The sequence below is a fragment of the Galleria mellonella genome, unplaced genomic scaffold (genome assembly GCF_026898425.1).
Source record: "Galleria mellonella isolate WM207_F2 unplaced genomic scaffold, CSIRO_AGI_GalMel_v1 utg99, whole genome shotgun sequence".
Taxonomy (NCBI): Eukaryota; Metazoa; Arthropoda; class Insecta; order Lepidoptera; family Pyralidae; genus Galleria; species Galleria mellonella.
In genome coordinates this window covers 2,371,225-2,393,070 of record NW_026442184.1, presented here as the reverse complement: position 1 = coordinate 2,393,070, position 21,846 = coordinate 2,371,225, and the positions used below count along the sequence as shown (strand labels likewise).

The following is a 21,846-nucleotide window of genomic DNA, read 5'->3' as shown; positions in this document are numbered from 1 at the left end:
ATGTATTGGGTATATCTGAACATGAAAAAGGTTATCATCCATTTCGAAATTGTCCATATCGGATATCGGTCGTATATCTATTTTCCAAAATTCCAATAGTCTATTATTGAACATAATTTTTTGGATAACAGACTTTTAACATATTCTTTATTGGACCACTATATTAATATTGTAACTAAAAATCTATATAAGATATTGTTACATATTGCCCACCCCTAGTAATCATCCTTGAAAAAAAAAACTCGTTCATGTGTCTATAGGTGTTCTTTTAATGTCTTTTCATACCACGATAATTTATGAGGCTGATATTTTTCCTATTATTAAAAATAAACTAACTGATATTCTGTAGTATCAATCGATATTTAATTACTACACTTAACCAATCCGTTTAATAATACCTAATCGCTAACGGACACTTGTTAGCGAACACTTGTTTTCGATCTTATCTGAGTGTAGCGACATTCGTATCACAAATTACTAATCTCCATTTTATAAACAGACCGTAGACAGCACAGCTGTGAAATGACGATCGTTATCTGTGCAATTACTTTTTTAATTCTTTTTTTAATATACGGCTTCAAGTACAAGGATCCTAAACCGATTTTTGGTGTTTACTCTGTGCCTGGAAAGTGGTATTATTTGAAATATGCAGTTTTCGCCGCCATTTATTATTATAGGAAGGTAAGTGAAAAATTTCGTATTTGCTAATACTCGTAAAATACTTAGTGTGATAAAATAGCGGATATAAACAGTATTTATCATATAGAAGTGCAAATAAAAAATATATCATTATTATGTCACTATATGTGGGGTAGACGGAATACTGTGTTCGCGTGGCTATGTTTCGGTTTGAAGGGTGGGATATAGCAGTGAATTTACAGGGTACAGAGGAATAACACCTGAGTTCTCAGGAATGGCAACGCATTGGGGTTATCATTGACGAAACAGTATACTCTGTTATGTCCATGGTACTGTTCATGTCTATAAGCGACGGTTACTACTTTTCATCAGGTGGACCGTCAGCTTGTTTGTCATTCTAAGTTGCATAAAAAAATGTTCAGATATACCACTTACAAATAGAGTCAATTTTATGTTTTGTAAAAATAGAGTGCTCAATAGAGTGAGAGGGTATTTCACCCCGGAACACCGCCTGAAATTGTATAAAGCTCAAGTCAGGCTGCATATGGAATACTGTTCTCACATATGGGCAGGAGCGCACAGTACCAACTCCTTCCGTTAGACCGCTTTCAAAGTCGGGCGGCTCGAATTATTGATAATCAGCGCCTTACTGTCCGGCTCGACCCACTGAAACTGCGCAGAGATGAGCATCTCTGTGCATCTTCTACCGAATTTATCATGGGGAGAGCTCTAAGGATTGATACCTGCTGCTGATTTTCACCACCGTACAACCCACCATAAATTAAAGTTTCAACCCAACCATCTGGACGAGTGACGGTCTTCCACCGTGCGTTTTTCAAGGCACTTTCTCCCACGCACAACCACTCTTTGGAATCAACTTCCAGCAGCAGTATTTCCGAACCGATATGACAACGTATATAACAACATATACTGTTAGCGCAGACGGGGATGCCATACCATTGTCAACTGTTACGGGATTAGCATTCTGTTTTCACGTATTAAAGAAAAAATATTTTATAAATTTTTTCTATATATTAAAAATTTTAATTATAAATATATATTTATTTTCACGTCTAAAACATATATTTCGATTCCGGAGACTTGATCCCTCCATCAGATAGAATAAATACTATCTGATCTACATGATAAGAGTAGGTATAAAATATAGTGATTATATCTTATCTTAATAAGCCATTAACGTCTCATTATGTGTACATATCTCTCTCTATATATAGCTTACTATTACCTCGCTCGTCAAACGCGTTTTAATAGGGGCGAAAGGGACTGTTAGTGATGGAGACAGAATCCCATTGCAATATACCTCCTCGCGGTTCCCCCTGGAAACTATCATGGTTAATTCCTGATGAATTCATCATGATTTGCTAGCTGTCCTGTTTTCATTCTCATCTATCACCCTTTACTGGTGCTCCGCCAGCGTATCCCGTTAGCGCAGGCGGGGTTACCATTCAATTTTCACCCATAAAAAACAATTCCTTTCCCCCCTCACCCATAGACTGCCATAAGGAACGGTTCTGAACCACCTGCATCCATTAACTCCCTGCAATGCATTTGAGGTCGACTCTCCATCTAATGGGGGTCGTATTACACTGCGTTTGCCCGTACGGGGTCGACACTCAAGGACCTTTCTTCCCCATCTGTTGTCGGTTCTTCGAGCTACGTGACCTGCCCATTACCACTTCAGCTTGCTTATCCTTCGGGCTATGTCGGTTCTTTTGGTTCTTCTATTGCTAGCAATGGGATTCTTAGTCTACATTACTAATCATCCCTTTCCCCCCGGAAAAGAATTGTTAAAAATAGGAATTAGTAACCCTATAAATCCTTAGACTATTTCTAAAGTGAAAAAAAGTGTTGTCCTCCTCTCTCCTACTTGCTGTGCCCAACACGGTCCATAATTGAAGTTGAAATGTTATCTACTAATTATATTATGGAATGCAATAAATAAATAAATAACCCTTCTAGTAATATCTCTTCTTATTATTTTATTTCTCTCTCTTCTATTTATTTTTTTGCTGTCTTCGTTCGTGATGTCACGCATGACCACCACAGAATATCAGCGCTGTAGCAATTGAATTGCTGCAGCACATGCCGAGTAGCGGCCACGTTGGCAATAACAAATCTAAAGTTTTTTTTTTGTATTGATAATTCATGTAACTCTTTTTGTTGTTGCCAATAAATGTTTTTTTTTCTTTCTTCTTTACTTAACAATTCATATAACTTTCTTTAAAAAAAAAAAAGTATTATCTTTGTTTTTATATTTCTTTTGTAGATGTACATCTCATAATAATGTTATGATAATGAAGACTTTATTCGTTAACCAGCCATTAACCGGCATTTATAAGATTGTTTATTGCAGTATTCAAAGAGAGCAGCCGGCCCCGATGGCAGCGCTGGTCAAGGAGTGAAAGCCATAGCGGATCCTGTGGACATGGATCGGGCGCAGACACTTAGTGACCATGCCAAGGTTAGTACTCCTATATATTGCTTTGGAAATTCAAATATTTGGGCTTTAATAGATGATAATGGAATGGTGGAGCCCATTCCGTTATCATTAATAAAATGTTATGCTGCGGATTGCGAATTTCAACATCAAATTCCAGCCCAAATATCTGGGAGGGGGGATTGTCATTAATGTAGACTACCAGTCTCATTGCTAACAATATACCCTGTTAGGTCGGCCTCCACGTGGTCCCTACTGGAAACCATCATGCTGAATTCTTAGTCAGGTGATCCTTTATCATTACGATGAGCTAACTGCCTTTTCATTCTAACCTATCATCCCTCACTGGTGCCCTACCAGTGTATACCGTTGGAAACCCATCAAAACTCTTTAGGGGGCTAAAATAGACCAGAATCTTCAGGATATACAGAATTTTTAAAATGAATGTTTTTCTGTCCAGGCCTTCGACGCGGTGTTCTTCATCTCGGCCACGGAGAATGACGGGAAAGGTGTCTACGTTATATCTGGTTGCGAACGTCGACCAATGGGCATGTGCAATGGACTATTCTACATTGGGGTAAATACAATAATATCTTGTCGTACAGTCCATTTCAATAGAACTCAATGAAAAGATAAACAAATTCTGTTGAAATTATTACAGAAACACTATAAATAAAATAGTAATAAATTGAAACATTTAAATAATTAGAAAGAAAGAAGAAAGTAAGAAGAAAAGAAGAAGAAAAGAAGAAGAAAGAAAGAAACTTTATTCTACAGAAATATGCGACTACACCCACACAGGGGTTAAAAAAAACAAAAATATTAAGAATTATAACAACAAAACTACACACAATATTTATATATTAATCATTTTTTATTTATATATATTTAATTAATCTTTTTTTTTTTTATTAAAATTGAACATTTTTAATAAATTGAACAGTTACCAGGCAAAGGTCTATTGTGCAGTAAAAAAATACCGGACACCGTACTATTTGGCGCTCAAATAGGAGAATTTGGCGCCGAGGGAATAAAAATGGCGCCCGTCGAACCTATGAAGAAATGGACTGTTTCATACAAAGGACAAATGTGGTAAGTATTAACAAATTTTGTAATATCATTTAAATTATTGTTTTCGAAATAAATATGAAAAGAATAAGAAGGAACACGCAAATAAAACTGTATGGTATGGTAGGAACATAGAAACTATATACCTTTTACAATTGACAAACTAAATACAGATACGTTTTCGCTGCCACATACTTGAGATAGAATGAGACAGCGACGTCTTTTTTTATGGATGAAAATGGTATGGTAACCCCGCCTGCGCTGACGGGATACGCTGGCGGAGCACCAGTGAAGGGTGATAGATGAGAATGAAAACAGGCCAGTTAGACCATCATGATGAATTCATCAGAAATTAACCATGATAAAATACCAGGGAGAACTTTGAGGAGGTCGACCTGATTGGGTATATTGCTAGCAATGGGATTCTCAGTCTCCATTACTAACAATCCCTTTTCCCCCAGACAACGACGTCTGTATAGGCGTTTTTAAGAGCGGCAAGCAATCCGCGGGTGGTACACCCCATAATTGACTGGTGCTAACCCCAGGATACAGGGGGCAGGGATTATTAGTAATGCGGACTACTAGTTCCATTGCTAACATATCCAAATATAACCCTATCAGGTCGACCTCCCCGTGGTCCCCCCTGAAAACCATCGTGCTGAATTCCAGATGTATTCTTCACGATGGATTAACTGACCTGCCTTTTCATTCTCACCTATCATCTTTCACTGGTGCCCCGTCAGCGTATACCGTTAGCGCAGGTGGATTTACCATTCCATTATCATCCATTAGAAAAAAAACCCAGGATATAAGCGAAGCATTGTGCTTGGCGCAAAATCATGGCTGATTAATAATAAATATGAAAATTTGTAACGATGGATGGATGTATATTTCTTACTCTTTCACGCAAAAACTTACTAAACTGATTTGTATGAAATCTGGTACACAGGTAGTTTATATTCTAACTTAGCGCCCAGGACGCTTTATGTACTGATTCACGCGGCCAAAACCGCGGTACACAGCTAGTCATAAATATGCCAATGATCATCTAATGCCTTATTTTATCCATTTCCCCTATTTTATGACGGGAAATATCAATAGAAAATGTATGAATAATTATTTATAGGTATCAAAATGAGCCGAATAAAAACGTGGACGTGGACTTCGAAGGAGAGTGGACCGCCATCAGCAAACATTTCGACTTCGATACGGATCTATACCCGGCTACCGTCATTAGGTCCATAGCGAGGGAAAAGTGGAGTAGGGATTATTTTGAAAGACTGAAAACGTAAGTGACTTGGTATTTTTATTTAAAAACTTTTGTCCGTGATTTCGACCCAAATACATTATAACCTTCAAGAAAAGAGCATATTCCTTTTTAAAAGGCTGGCAGCGCACCTGCAACGCTTCTGGTGTTGTGGGTGATCGTCGGCGACGGTAGTCACTTACCATCGGGCGAGCCGCATGCTCGTTTGCCCCCCTGTGTTATAAAATAAAAGAAATGATAGGATTTTAGTATTCATCTGAGTCTAGATAAATAACTCTATTATAGAACGAGTAAAAAGTCAATGAAATAGATTTAAGATGACCTATCAAGGTAAAACGTATAACAAATTTCAAGTTAAACCTGCAAGAATACAGTAGAGAGAATTTGCAACGTTCATGAGTGGCGACCCCGTATGAGCAAACGCAGTATAGGACGACCCCCCAGTAAATGGAATGGGCGACCTCAAATTCATTGCATGGAGTCAGTGTATGCAGGTGGCTCAGGACCGTTCCTTATGTCTATTATTATTAGAGAGGCCTATGTCCAGCAGTGGGCAGATAATGGCCGAGATAATTTTACATTTTTTATCGATCCAGCTAATAAGAGAAATTAATATACTCGAGTGAGTCGAGGTACCTACTATTTTCACTTAAATATTTGTTTCACAGAGCTCATCAGTCTCACTATGAACAGTTTGGTGTCTTGAAGTGTAAATTTAAAATAGATACAGAAATATTTGAATACACGTTGCCTTCTTTCCGGGACCACAGTTTTGGTGAGTATTGATTTTATGTTATCTGCCTTCACATACACACACACACACACACACACACACACATATACTGATTTATACACAACGCCATCTAGTACCAAACTAAACAAAACTTATATTATTTATTTACTCATTAGTACATATATGTGTACATGGCGGACTTAATGCTTAATGCTAAAATATTTAATAAGAACGACAAATCTCGATTCCAACGCCATCTAATATTTCTTGTTAAATTCTGTTTATTGTTTATTTTAAAAATAATTATTAGCAAAAGAGAAGAAGAGGTTCCCAAGTCGAAACCACCATCACAGCAGTACAAAGACCACGCCTCACTTACATAGGAGAGGCTTAGCTCCATTGACCCGAGGATTGTTGCCCCCGGAGTTGAAGCCGGGGTGAAAGGGTTCACCGATAGGCTCCCACCAAGCCCTCCCCACCAGGAGAGCTCAGAAGACCAAGTTTATTGATTGACCAATCAATATTTTACGTATACTTAGGGGTATACGTAATATTGATTGGTCAATTATTATTTGATAACAATATCCCTAATTTATTTTTGGTTTCCGAAGGCAATAAAATGAACTAACATTACAGGGCAAAAACGTGACTGGAGTCTAATGCATCGTTACGCATTTCATCACATCTTCCTCAAGAACGGCATCAGTGTCAGCGTTGGTGTCATCAGTCAACCTTCGACAGCTTCGTTGTGAGTATAGAATATCATAACAAGGCTCCATGCTCATCTCCTTCATCACGTAATAAAGAGCACTGGTGATAAAATATACCCTATAACTAGGGTAAAGCATAAGATGCTATGCCTGGAATGTTTCCTATTATTAATTCTAACGTTGTTATTGGATTTTTTTATACAACTTAGAATGGCAAACAAGCTGACGGCCCACCTGATGGAAAGTGGTAACCGTCGCCTATAGACATGAGCAGTACCATGGACATAACAGAGTATACTGTTTCGCCCATGATACCCTGAGGACTCAGGTGTTATTCCTCTGTACCCAGTAGAGTCACGCCATATCCACCCTTCAAACCGAAATACAGCCATGCAAACACAACTGCTTTACGGTTGAAACACGAATGGGACAGAGGTATCCAAGCAAACGACTTTAATATTGGAATGGTAACACCGCCTGTGCTAACGGTATATGCTGGCGGGGCACCAGTAAAGGATGATAGGTGAAAACAAAAATATAGCCCATTGTGATGAATAGACTTGGGATTTAGCATGATGATTTCGGGGAGACCACGTGGAAGTCATAGTATATTGCTAAGAAGCATATTGCTAGCAATGGGACTGGTAGTCCCTTCCCCTCGGTCTCTACCGTTGTAGACCAAAACCTGAGTTGTCCCTTTATATTTTATCTAGATTTTTTGGATCTAGAAAATGTTAACGAAATAAAAAAAAGAAGTTTAGATGTAAAGAGGACGTTTAATTATTACGTACAGCAATTTTTGAATATTTTGATCCCCCCTACCCCCTTCTAACGCTATCTGTACATCCTTCCTCTTGCCTAAACGGTACATGACCACCCAAAAGACCATTTTCACCTAAAATTCCCAACACTAATGAATACTGACAAAGAAAACAATGTACAAAACAATCGAGGGATACTCCGTAAAACATAAACGGAAAGGGTTGCCAATTTGGAACATTTTAATTCCCTAGTTTTTTATTTAAATAAAAAAAAAACAATATTGCGTAACGCAACATAACGTTTTTAAAGATATCCCTCCAAATTGCTTTACGTAACACTCGAACGTCACCAAAGATAAATCAATTGGAATCAGATGGCTTGGTATAAACTGCACAATCGTCTACAATGATTTTTAAACTCACTTTAATTCTTGGTAAATTACAGTTTCGAAGCTGGTGAAGTAGCGTTACCCAATGGAAAAGTTCTGCCTATCAAATGGGTAGATCTCAAACTGTACCAACACGGGGAGGGAGGACAGGCTCCTAGGGACTACGCCTTCAGATTTCAAGCTGGTGATGAAGTGTTTACAGTTCAGGTATTTAATTCTACAATAGTATAATATTTCTAAGATCTCTTACATTTTGCAGGAGATTTCCGAATGTTAATTCTACAACCAGACTTTATGTGGTATATATTTGCTATAGGTTCTCGTCGAGTACGAGTCAGTCCACTACGTTTCTGACGATTGGGAAGCTCGGATGGTGGAGAGGTTTTGCAAGTTTATGGTGAACGGTATACCTGGCAGGGGCGTCTCAGAGTTCCACTACAGGCATAAAGAAGGCCGGCCGGAGACTGTCGCGAAAAACGATCCGGAATGGTTCCGGAAAATGTCCCATAGAATATAATGCCAATGCCTCCATCGAATGTTTTGATAAATGTTATATTTTTAAATTTTTTTATTTAATTATTAAACCTTTTCATAATTAAGTGTTTTTTTTTTTAATTTATAATGTACATAACTTATTTTATTTAATATATCATGGACTTTTTTTCTAACGGGTGATAATGGAGTGGTAACCCCACTCGCGTAATCGGTATTATACCAAGGAGTATCAGTGGAAGATGATAGGTGAGAATACAGGTCAGTTGGCCCACCATGATGAATTCGGCAAAAATAAACCACGATGGTTTCCAGGGGGAACCGAATGGAGATCGACCTGAGAGGATATATTGCTAGCAATGGGGCTATTAGACCTCATTACCAATAAGATGGGTCTATCCTCGGACACATTGCGCAGATTGTGCAGTGAGAAATCGCAATTTATAGAACATCTAACTACTGGTAAAACCCCCCAAGGGGAGGCTTCTGTAAAGCAGTGCATCCCTTCCTTACCGGTGCATGTCGTAAGAGGCGACTAATGGCATTTCATGGTCGAGGGATAGGCAACAGCGTCCTTCTTAAAATATCAACAAAACCTACCTGCAGTTGTCAACCCGTCTCTCAAGCATGGCGACTTCTGGCAAAACTCCATAAGAGGGAGGTTTATCTTTAGCAATGGACAGTTAATTGCTGATATGATGATGATGAGAGGTACTACGAGTTCAAGGCACTTTCTCCCACGCACAAACACTCTTTGGAATCAACTTCCAGCAGCAGTATTTCCGAACCGATACGACAACATAACCTTCGAGGAAAGAGCATATTCCTTTTTAAAAGGCCGGCAGCACACCTGCAATGCCGTAGGTGTTGTGGGTGACCATGGGCGGCGGTAGTCACTCACCATAAGGTGAGCCGCATGCTTGTTTGCCCCCTGTGTTGTAAAAAAAAAACTAAAGATCTCAGAGTCATGGATGCAAAAGTTATAGATGCAAATTTTAAAATAACAAAATTAATATTTTATCTTTAGATTCAAACACAACAAGGAAACTCAAAGCAAATAATTCTATAGCTCTGAAATCATCCATTATATGTCAATCAATCCATCAATACTAATATTTTGATTGCTTCTTAATGGATATAAACCAAATCTAACTATGACAAAGCTCTCTTCATGACAAAGGTCACTAACTTCCATTTCCATTGCTGCAGCATAAGATAATGATTTTTTTTAAGTTTTATATAAATCTTCAATGGATAACTGACTATAAATGTTGCCGATTTACCCTAGTGATGTGCCGAGTCCGACTTTTTTGGTATTAAATTATTTTGAGACTAATTAAAAAAATACCGAATCCTTACTCGAATTAGAAGACTCGTATAAGTAGTTCAGTTATTTGATTCGAATAATAATTCAAATTATTGTATCCAGTGATAGATAAGGATAAAAAGGCAGGTCAGTTAGCCCATCGTGATTAATACACCTGGAATTCAGCACGATAGTTTCCAGGGGGACAACGTGGAGGTCGACCTGACAGGACATATTGCTAACAATAAGACTAGTATTCCGCATTACTAACAATCCCTTTCCCCCCACTGCCGGTACGTTACAAGTTATTAGTTTTTTTTTTTTTTTTTTAATTAAACGCCTGTGCTATCAGTATACACTCGCAGGGCTATCAGTGAGGGATAATAGATGAGATTGAAAGCTCTATAGCTCTAAGGTGAAAATTGGCTTATTTTGGCTAATTCATTAAAAATTAATCACGATCGTTTCAAAAAGAAACCAAGCAAAAAACTAATTTATAAGGTATATTGCTAGCAATGCAGACTAACATCCTCATTACTATTTAAAATTCCTTTGTCAAAGGCCGGCAGCACATGGCATGGGCATGGGCATCGGCATGGGCGGCGGTAGTCACTTACCATCAGGTGAGCCGCATGCTCGTTTGCCCCCTGTGTTGTAAATAATAATAATAATAATAACTCTTTCCTCCTATTCACTGTTAGTAGTGTCGATATTTTGACACGCCATTTTGACAGTGACATCACGAATATATCCTCGTAATAAGTATTCGAGTCAGTACTCGAATGAGATTGTGTCGGCACATCACTAGTTTACCTCGACCTTGGTCATCTAGAGAACGTCCTTTCGCTGCCCCAATTATGTCGCTAATCGAATTGACTGGCTGCGGACTGCGAATGGAATAATTGCGCACGCGCATCCTATCTGCATACATTGGGTGATCAAAAATATTATTGGATATCGACTCGTTTATCTTACGATTAGTGATTTCATGTAATAAAAAACTAAGATTGACATCAATGGAACAATTGAATTTTGTCCCATCAATATGGGCAAAACCAGACGTTCTGACTTAAAAACCAATTTTAGTCCGTCTGTACCTTAATAATAATAAATGTTATGTATATTCAGTATTTATAAGTAAGCATACTTCCATATAATTTTAAATTAAATCCTATATGAAAGGCTCTCGCTGAAAATCAGCGCTGTAGCTGCTCGGCTGTAGCGTAACGCTGAGCGGGGATTTCAGCAAACATTGCGTAACACCTTCACCTCCTATACATGTTATTTTACTCTGTATGAACCTTTTTTTGTAAGTGTAACAATATTTGCTGAATAAACTATTTATTTTTATTTCTATGGGTCCAATCTAAAATATATGCTTTTAGGTAACAAGAATTTTACAAATCAATTTATAAATGACGGAGTATATTAAAGTAACAAACATAAAAAAGAGAACTTTAGAAGAAGTGTCAAGAACGTTTAAAACTCAATATACTTACATATATAGTATGCATAAAATAAAATACTAGTAACTACATAATGTCTGTACATAGTAAACAATATTGATATAAGAGATCTTAATAAGAACAACAGCCGCCAAAGCAATAATTTTTAGAATATATGTCTGTCTGTCTGCATATTTGTTCCAGCATCACGCAAAATCTACAACACCAAATATAGGATACCAAATGTACTCAAAATGACGGCTCATCTGATTGAAAATGGTTACCATAAACCACCAGAAACATCACAGAATATACTGTGACTCACATGGAACTTCATGCTTTACCAGTTATGCCTCCCCGCCCTGTAATTTCCCTGCCAAATGCCCACCATTCAAACCGAAACAGCCAGCATATATAGTTGTCTTCACAGCAGAAACACGAGTGGGACAGAGTTACCCAAGCTGACGATTTTTTTATATAAAGTCTTCTTAACCCTTCTTTGCATAATGGTGGAAATTTCCATCATAACATTGAATGCCCAAAAATTATATAAAAAAAAACAAGTTCACTTTAAGTTGATCGTGTTTCGATACCTTTTTAATGTCCATTGCAGAGAAAAAGAACATAGCTGTCAAATTTATTTTTTTAACCATTTTTCCTTTAATTTTGAACATGAATTATATCACCTTGATTTATTTCACCAATAAAAAAATCATGAAAGAAAAGTTAATCTTTTGTAATGTCTAACTTAATTTCTGGTGTATGTATGTATCAGCCGTTACCTGTCCACTGCTAAACATAGCCTCCCCCATAAGGGCGTTTCGCCAGAAGTTGCCATGCTTGGCAGACGGGTTGACAACCGCCGTTTGGATTTTGGTGATGTTTCAAAAGGGACACTGCTATCTGGCGTATTTCTTATGTCGGTACGCCATCTAGAAATAGAATAGTCTAATTTATTACTGTTAAAGTTCCTTTGCATGCTATATAACTAAACTAATATAATAATATAATGTAAAACTAAATGTCTAAATGTTTATATATACGTTGGGCACATATATATGTGCTATATGTACACGCTATATGCTAACACTAACTTTGTCTTTATTTAATTAACAGTTTTATTCATTCTACTGGAACGCTAGCGCCTCTGCCTTGAGACGGTGGGCGTTGACAGCCACGACACAGTTATTTTAACTACTGTGGCTGTTATCGTACACTACCCTACAAATATAATTTAATAAAAAAAAATACGGTTCCAATAAATACATTATTAAATACATAAAAAAAAGTTGGTAATTTTTTTTGTCTGTATTTAACTACACTTTGTACAAAAGTCGTTTGCTTGGATTCCTCTGCCCCATTCGTGTTTCAACCGTAAAGCAGTTGTGTTTGCATGGCTGTGTTTCGGTTTGAAGAGTGGGATATGGCGTGAATTTACAGGGTACAGAGGAATAACACCTGAGTCCTTAGGAATGGCAACGCATGGGGGGTATCGTGGGCGAAACAGTATACTATGTTATGTCAATGGTACTGCTCATGTCTATAGGCGACGGTTACCATTTTTCATCAGGTGGCTTGTTTGGCTTTCTAAGTTGTATAAAAAAAAACAAAAGATCGAACTAAAATTAATCACCCTATATGTTACATTGTCCAGCATTAAGGGTCCAACAAGTATACGCAGTTGATTTATTGTTTGTAAATTTATCAGTACACAGTAACACGCGGTACTGTTCGGTGGTCAACAATACATAAATAAATAAATAAATTATTTGTCTATTCAAATTGAAGTATTAAAAAAGTTAATAAAAAAGTTTTTGATGTAACTAACGAGGTAAGTCTATTTTCCCTCAAAAAAAAAACAATTATAATTAACATAATTATATATTCTATATTGCACTTGAAAAAAAAACATACAGCGATTAGTTTAACAACTTGTTAGCAAGGGGGGAAAGGGATTGTTAGTAATGGAGACTGAGAATCCCATTGCTAGCAATATACCTAACCAGGTCGACCTCCTCGCGGTTCCCTCTGGAAACTATCATGGTTAATTCCTGTTAAATTCATCATGATGGGCTAACTGGCCTGTTTTCATTCTCATCTATCACCCTTCACTGGTGCTCCGCCAGCGTATCCCGTTAGCGCAGGCGGGGTTACCATACCATTTTCACCCATAAAAAAAACTTGTTAACAAGGGTGGGCTTATCTCTTAAACAGATCTCTTCCAGCCTCAACAATGTGCTAGATTAAAAGTTTAGGTATATTTAATTACTTCTAGCTAAATTTTGAGATAAAAGATACTCTCATCCTCATTATCATTTCAGCCATTATCCGTCCGCTGCTAGACATAAGCCTCCCTCATAGACTACCATAAAGAACAAACCTGAGCCACCTGCATCCATTGACTCAGAAATGCATTTCAGGTCGTCACTCAATCTAATGAGGGGATCGTCCTATACTGCGTTTACTCATACGAGATCGCCACTCAAGAAGCTTTCATCCCCATCGATTGTCGGTTCGAACTATGTGACCAGCCCATTTGCCACTTTAGCTTATTAATCCTTCAAGCTGTGTCAGTTATTTTGGTTCTTTTGCGGATATCCTCGTTTCGGGTTCTATCGCGCAAAGAGAGTCCAAGCATAGCCCTCTCCAAAGCCCGCTGAGCAACTTGAAGTTTTTGCATACAGGCAATCTTGTAGGACCATGTTTCGGGTGCACAAATCATCAAAGATGTTATGATTAATATAAAATACAAAAAGTTGCCTTATATAAAAAATAAAATGCCTTACATAGAAATAAGGTATTGCAGTATTGTTTATAATTTTGTCGATTCATACCAATCGTTACCTATTCACTACTAAACGTAGGTTTCCCTACTGGAATTGCGTTTGCCATTGAAAGAGTTTGCCAGTAGTTGCCATTCTTGACAAGCAGGTTGACAACCGCAGTTAGGCTTTAGTAATGTTTTAAGAGAGATGCTGCTGCCCATCCCTGGTCCGTAAAGTTATCTTAGTCACTTCTTTCGACACCTACAGGAAAGGAAAGGGTGGCCCATTCTATGTCGGGACCACGCGGCTATAATTTTGCCTATTATTACCTAATATTAATAATACTGCCTAATATAATGTTGTCCTAGATTATATAGAGGGAATGTCTCCATACGAATGCCTCTAGAAAAGCGAGTCCACTTTTTCAAACAATTTTGCGTGATAAATAGTTACGAGTGATTCCTTTATAACTTCTATATTTATATCTTTTTAATGCGCAAAAACTCATTTTATTTATAAAATCATTAAATATAGATACGTCAAGGTACAATGTGTGCGTAAACACTAATAAAACACTAATAAAAAAAAAAGAGTCAATTAATTAGCTAACAAAAAGTTGACCCGTTTCACTCCGTGGCTTGATGCTCTATCTATATAATCTAAAAGTGTTGTTATGTACTTGTGAATAATTTTTGTCCTGACGATCCTTACTGACTAGTAGTGCTATTATCCAATTGATATTAATTTATGAATATGTAGGTTTGTAAAGATTTTCGGATGTTTATGTGTTTGTTGTTCCATCACTCTTAAATGCCTGAATGAATTTGAATAAAATTTGGTACACGAATAAGTTATAATATAATATAATAAGTTTTGTCCCGCTCAGTGATCATATCCTGGACACGCAGACGAATCCGCAGGCAAAAGATAGTCAGTAAAGAAATGATGATTTAAAATAAATTGATTATCAGGACCGAAATGGACTTCGACGCTATCCTAGAAGACGTTGGCGGCTTCGGTCGATACCAGAAACTAGTGATTTACCTGATACTCCTACCAGCCGTGATACCCTGTGGCTTTCACGCGTACGCGCAACTGTTTATGTCAGCTAATGTCGAACACTGGTGCCGAGTTCCAGAATTGGACCATATTTCGGATTTGGGATTAGTGAAGAATTTAAGGTAGGACTATATATTTTTAAAAGGTGATAATGAAACCATAACCCCTGCATAACATCTGCGCTATCGGTATACACTGGCGGGGCATCAATGGTGAGGATATGTAAGTATATATTTTCAGATAAAAAAGAATTTTCCAGAAAAGAAAAACATGAAAAATACAAGCGAATTGAAAACATCCATCTTTTTGGAGTCGACGAAAAAGACCTATTCCGTTTGGAATTACTGTCAGAACACAATTTATTATTCAATTTACACATTTTACAGTATACCAATGGAACTTAGAAATGGAAACACGCAATATTCTGAATGTAGCATGTACAAGCTGAATTACAGCGATATTTTAAGAAATCACGAGAGTCCTACTGAGGCAGCTACAAAAGTAACACCAAAGGATACAACGTCGTGCAAAAATGGCTGGAGTTACGACAAGAGTATTTACAAAAACACAATCGTCTCTGAAGTGAGTAATATAACAGAAAATAATTTTTAAATATATATTTTGGATGTTTAGATTACATAAATAGAGCATCGAGTCTCAAAAACGGATCAACTTTTTGTCGGCTAATTGTCAAATTAATTGATTCGTTTTTTTTATTAATGTTCTATATAGATACGCGCATAATGTATCTTGATGTATCTATATTTATTTTATTTAATAAATAAAATGAGTTTTTACGCATTAAAAAGTTGCAAAAATTATAAAACAAAATAAATATAGAAGTTATAAAGGAAACACTCGACTATTTATCACGCAAAATTGTATGAAAAAGTTGACCCGCTTTTCTCGAAGCATTTGTTTGGAGAAACACTATCTACATAATCTAAGCTTGGATACTACTAATACTTAGCATAATTTATAAAATTAATATTGTACAAACTATAATACCCAAGAGCCCAATATATAGATATCGGTTCGGTATCTGTATTACCCATGACTAGTACCATGCAGTTTTTTTTTTTGTGACTTTAAATTAAACGGAAAACAATTATACCTGATGGAAAATTATAACATATAGACATAAAGAAACATCACAAAATAGACTTTGACGCACACGCTACCCTTCTCGCGTAACCATTTCTGAACACCTATAATAATTGCATTAATTCCTATCTCTTACCATATACATACCATAAATCCTTTTGAGCTATAAAAAGAAATTATTAATAGTTATGTTTCTGCGTAACCCATTGATATTTCATTTCCAGTGGAACTTAGTCTGCAGTAAAGATTTTTATCCAACATTTGGCTTGGTTCTCCTCGCTGTCGGTGGAATTGTAGGCAATTATATCTTTGGCTACCTCCAAGATACAATAGGAAGGAAGCCATCTTTCTTCATCTACCTCTTAATAGAATGCGTGTTTGGCGTAGCCACTGCATTCGCGCAAAACTATGTGGTATGGACCATTTACAGAGTTGGAGTTGGATTTACTGTTCCCGCTATCATGGCCACACCATATGTTTTAGGTAAGTAAGGAACCATCTAATGAAAAACTAAGAAAAGATCAGAGGGCATGCCAGTGCCTCCGCCAAGCTAAGCACGGCCGTACCATCCTTTTCTCGCAGCATCACAACACAGCACTTTTAACCCCCTTACACGGCACCTTATTCTAATAATAAAATGCACATTTTAGACTTCTACTTAATAATCGAAACAGTAGATTTTACTACCGATAGTACCGTGCAGTTGCCAATTCGTTGTAATTATTATAGAAATAAAGATTCTTAGAGATTCTAGAAAAGATAGATTCTAGATTATAGAAAAGAATAAATGTCTATATGTAATTGATTAGATGACAATTTGAACAAAATTGTTCAATAAGTGTCCAACTAAAATAACCGTCTTGGTTTTACGTGAGATCTCACAACTTTATGTAGTGAAAGAACTACTTTACAAGACTTGGCATTATTATACATTTTATGTTTTTAAGATCATTTCTTTTTAAATCTAAGTGACAAAATTTTTGTGATTCTCATAATTATCAGAAAATTTGTCGAGCACATTACAATATGGCAAAGCATGGAATGTGAACATTCCGAATGCTTTAATTATCACAACGGCAACCGGCAATTAATGTCTCTGAGTACTAATTTACTTATTAATTTTTTGTTAAATTTTTCTTATAGATAACATGTCCTTTTTGGTAACTATCACGAACGAAGCATGTCTTTTTTATATTTTTCATTTGTTTCTTTGGGATTTTAGATAGATTTGGAAGAGATGAGGGCAATAGCGTCCCTCTTAAAACATAACCAAAAGCGTAACTGCGGTTGCTATCCCCGCAACAACTGGCACTCCCCCCCCCCCCTCTCCCTCCTCATCGTCATCGATCGGAGATCTATGTTCAGCAGTGGACAGTTAAAGGCTGATATGATAATGACTTATTTCTTTGATTTTTTTTTACAAAATTAAACTATATCCAGATGTGCAATTAGGCTTCTCGACCTGTTAACTTAATATTAAAACTGTCCATATTTTTGTTATGTTACAGCGATAGAACTAGTGGGACCACGCTGCCGGACTCTGTGCACTATTTTATCCAATATTGCGTATTCCATGGGCTTGATACTATTGTCTGGAGTGGTATACTTTGTGAGAGATTGGCGACATCTCGCGTTAGCCACCACTTTGCCATTTGTTTGTTTCTTTCTTTATATTTGGGCGATGCCTGAGAGTCCCAGGTGGTTACTGGCAAGAGGCAGATTCGAGGAAGCTGAAATAATATTGAAGAACATGGCAAGGTTAAATTACTTCCTCTAACGAATTTTTATCGATCCTAAAATTGCTAAATTTAACAAAATTGGTCGGGCGATTGTGATTTTAACCAGAATAGGGAATGTTACTTGAAAGGAATAATTGCTTTTGTAGCTTGTAGATTTTTACAGCAAACAAGCATAAAACTAGGAAGCATAAAACTAGCCTGCAAGACTAGGATCATCTCCATACTCTAGTCTCTAGGGAAAACCTCGGCAGGGAGCCGCACTGTACATGACCATTTAGGTTCAAGCATGTAAGGATGAATTCCCTGTCGATAGCAAACGGTGCGATCATAAAAGGTGGCTATAGGCATCATTTCAAACAATTTCTCAGAACACAAGCAGTAGAACACACAAAGGTGATTACGATAGAATGACAATATGCCTACTGTAATTATTTATGTCGCATTTACTTACTTTTTAAATTCGAAGATACGCGATTGGTTTCGTACTCGACAGTAACTCTTCTTCATAAGCGCGTTCCACAACACAATACAATGTGACTTACAATATTTATTATTCAATAATATGAATATTGTATAGCTCCACTATATACCTAACTAATACATGTACAATATAGGAACATAAACTCTTGGCTGACATCCTTGACACTACCGTGTGCCTGTTATTTTATAAAATTCTATTTATTATCCATCAGCCCAATGAAAAAAAATATAATCTAAATTGGCTCTGATCAGAAAATTTTAATTTGTACCTTCGTATTCTCGGTCACGCCCTTGATATTCTAAGTCTTGCCTCCAAATTTTCGTTGATTGGTTTTTTATGACATAGGTATCTTCGTTTATGTACTTATTTTATTTTTAGAATTAACGGAAAATCCTTGCCAGCCAACTACATGGTCCATCTTCGACGTAAATACGAATCTGACAAGCTGAAACAGGACATAGAGAAAGAGAAGTTACGTAAATATGGCATTCTTGATCTGTTTCGGACGCCTAATTTGAGGAAGAAAACAATCATCATAACCTTCATCTGGTTCACGAACACCAGTGTCTACGTTGGCCTCTCGTACTATGCTCCAGTACTTGGGGGTGATGAAGTCTTGAACTTCTTCCTAGCTGGCGTTGTCGAGTTGCCCACCTACTTGTTCCTGTGGCCTTCGATGGAGAGATTAGGCAGGAGGTGGACTCTTTGTATGAGCATGGTAGTAGGCGGTGTTGCTTGTTTGACCACATTCTTGGTTCAACATGGTAAGATATTTTATAGTGCCCATAATTCTTTGTATGAATATCACTATTCATAATAATGAATTTAAGAACTGCATTTTTGGCAGTGCAGCTCTTGCCAAAGACCACAATTTTCAGCCAATCTCTTTACCTCTTGATACGACCGACATTAATTGTTTTTTTTTTAATTTGCCCGATGTAACAATGTTTTGGTTTCCCCTTTCCCCTTCTTTCGTCTATTTTACGTTCTATCATAATTTCGTCATAAATTCGTCGTATCGTATCAAATCACTGTAATCAGAACATTTTCAGAAACTAACGTCACCCTGGCACTGTACTGCGTTGGCAAGATGGGCATATCGTCTTCATTTGTGGTACTACCGTTGATGGCGTCAGAACTATACCCAACCGTGGTCAGGGGACTCGGGATGAGCCTCAGCTCCGTCCTCGGCATGTTGGGGCCCATTTTTATACCACTCGTCAATTATTTAGTAAGTTCCTACTGAAAATTATTTTTTATTAATTAATCTACTTTCTAAAGAAGTTTCTCGATTCATCTGATTTTTTTTTATACAACTTAGAATGGCCAACAAGCTGACGGTCCACCTGATGGAAAGTGGTAACCATCACCTATAGACATGAGCCGTACCATGGACATAACAAAGTTTCGCTCATGATACCCCCCAATGCGTTGCCATTCCTGAGGACTCAGATGTTATTCCTCTGTACCCTGTAAATTTACGCCATATCCCACCCTTCAAACCGAAACACAGCCATGCAAACACAACTGCTTCACGGTAGAAACACGAATGCGACAGAGGTACTCAAGCAATCGACTTTTGTACAAAGTCTCCCTTTGGCCTCACATTTCTTTTTACAATCGACGAGGTTTTCTTCCAGGTGGGTCCAATTTTAATTTTTACAAAAACCATCAGCGTTAACTTGTCTATTGTTTAATGTAGACCTATCTCATAAATTACTACAAGGACCGATCCCGAGACTTCCTTGTAGCGGAGTGTATCAATGGATAGAAATAGATCTGTGGGGTATCTATTCCAAGTATTATTGAATTTGAACTATCATACAGACAAAGTCGCAGGCACAGCTAGTGTACAATAAAATACTTAATTCAAAGATTATAAAAACAGTTTTAAAAATTTCAGGGAGCAGACATTATGGTTCTACCACTTATTATAATGGGAGCTTTATTGGTCGCTGGCGGTATAGCTAGCTTACTTCTACCAGAGACTTTAAACCAGCATCTCCCCCAAACTTTGGAAGACGGCGAGAAAATGGGTCTTGACACTGACTTTTGCTGCAGTCCACCAGTCAAAGAAACTAAGCAGGGCAATGACCTGAAATTAAAAGATACACTCGATCAACAGATCTGTAATTCTTGTAACGCCTCATGCACGTGTCGAATGGTCAACGTTCCTCTGTTGGAAAATGTTACTGCGATAATTGAAAAGTAAAATGTTCACTTTATTTAAGTAAATATTTTAATAAATCTAATGAGTATTTTACTATGTTTCGCTTAAATATTCACTTACCTTATTTACTCAGATTTATAGCTCATCATATCATCGTATTAACCGTTAACTTTCCACTGCTGAACATAAGCCTTCCCCATAAGTGGAGTTTTGCCAGTAATTGCCACGTTTGGCAGGTTGCCAACCACAGTTAGACTTTAGTCACTGCTGCCCATACCTTAATCATTAAATTTTCTTAATCGCCTCTTACGACACTCACGGTAAAGGAAGGGGCGGCTTATTCTGTGCCGGGACTGTCCAGCTGGATTTTGTTTATAAATACCACTTAATTATTTATATCACTTAATTTTTTACTACGGCCCATTTTTTTTTTCTTGTAAATAAAACCGAATTATAAAATCCCTCAATATGTTACTTTGTGCCTATTTATTTATTGACTATTATAAAATCAAACAGGATCAACGATATTTTTATCATTAAAAAAATATTCAAAATAAATTTTATTATCCACAAGGGGACGTTCAATTTCTTTTTTAAATATGAAAATAAACAATTACGTACAACTATTAACAACTATATAGTATTAATAAGCTAAATTATTTCATAAACCCTCCCAATCAATCAAACATCTCCAGTATAAAATTTATATATTTATATGCCGACACAATTTGATTTAAAAAATAATTTCTTGTTACTAATACCTAAATCATAAGTTTCTTCCATAATAAATAAAAAAAAACGGCAGTTATTAGGATATTATATACGTTAAGGAATTCAAATCATCTTTATTCAAATGGCTCGTTCAACTCAATCAGTTAATTTATAAATTTTCTTATAGGTTTGGAATATTTTTGTCTTGTGAGAAGAACCCACAAAAAACTCAATTACAAAAAATTACTCTTTCTTAATAAATTTATAATGTTAACACAGCATTATGCCTATTTATTTGAAGGTTCTATATCAAAAATACATTATCACTAAAAAGCTCATACATGACAGATTAACACCATGCACGTTTGTAAATCAAATAATTATTTTGGCTTTGCTTTTGCTTAATACAATTTTAAATTATCATTATACGTTTTATTAAACCGATATTACCTACATAGAATAAATATAATTTAATTCAAGAAATATAAGACTATACGGAGGTGAAGGCTCGGCAAATACCTTTTTTCCAGGTTAGTGAAATATAAAAAA

The 21,846-nt window shown here is 36.7% G+C and overlaps 2 protein-coding genes across 2 annotated transcripts; both read left to right on the top strand.

The window, feature by feature from the left end:
- The first annotated feature begins 314 nt into the window (after positions 1-314).
- LOC113517912 (uncharacterized) lies at positions 315-8,624 on the top strand. The gene is made up of 9 exons (XM_031912884.2): positions 315-681; positions 3,014-3,121; positions 3,558-3,674; positions 4,041-4,189; positions 5,292-5,453; positions 6,101-6,207; positions 6,802-6,913; positions 8,082-8,232; positions 8,342-8,624. Exons 1-9 carry the CDS (start codon positions 523-525, stop codon positions 8,540-8,542), a joined length of 1,266 nt encoding a protein of 421 aa, XP_031768744.2. The 5' UTR covers positions 315-522; the 3' UTR covers positions 8,543-8,624.
- A 4,330-nt stretch (positions 8,625-12,954) lies between these two features.
- On the top strand, positions 12,955-20,668 carry LOC113523137 (beta-alanine transporter). Its single transcript, XM_052902993.1, has 8 exons — positions 12,955-13,099; positions 15,005-15,214; positions 15,479-15,674; positions 16,421-16,679; positions 17,705-17,954; positions 18,795-19,180; positions 19,469-19,647; positions 20,320-20,668. The coding sequence occupies exons 2-8, from the start codon at positions 15,012-15,014 to the stop codon at positions 20,626-20,628; spliced, it is 1,782 nt and encodes a 593-aa protein (XP_052758953.1). The 5' UTR covers positions 12,955-13,099; positions 15,005-15,011; the 3' UTR covers positions 20,629-20,668.
- The last annotated feature ends 1,178 nt before the right edge of the window (positions 20,669-21,846 follow it).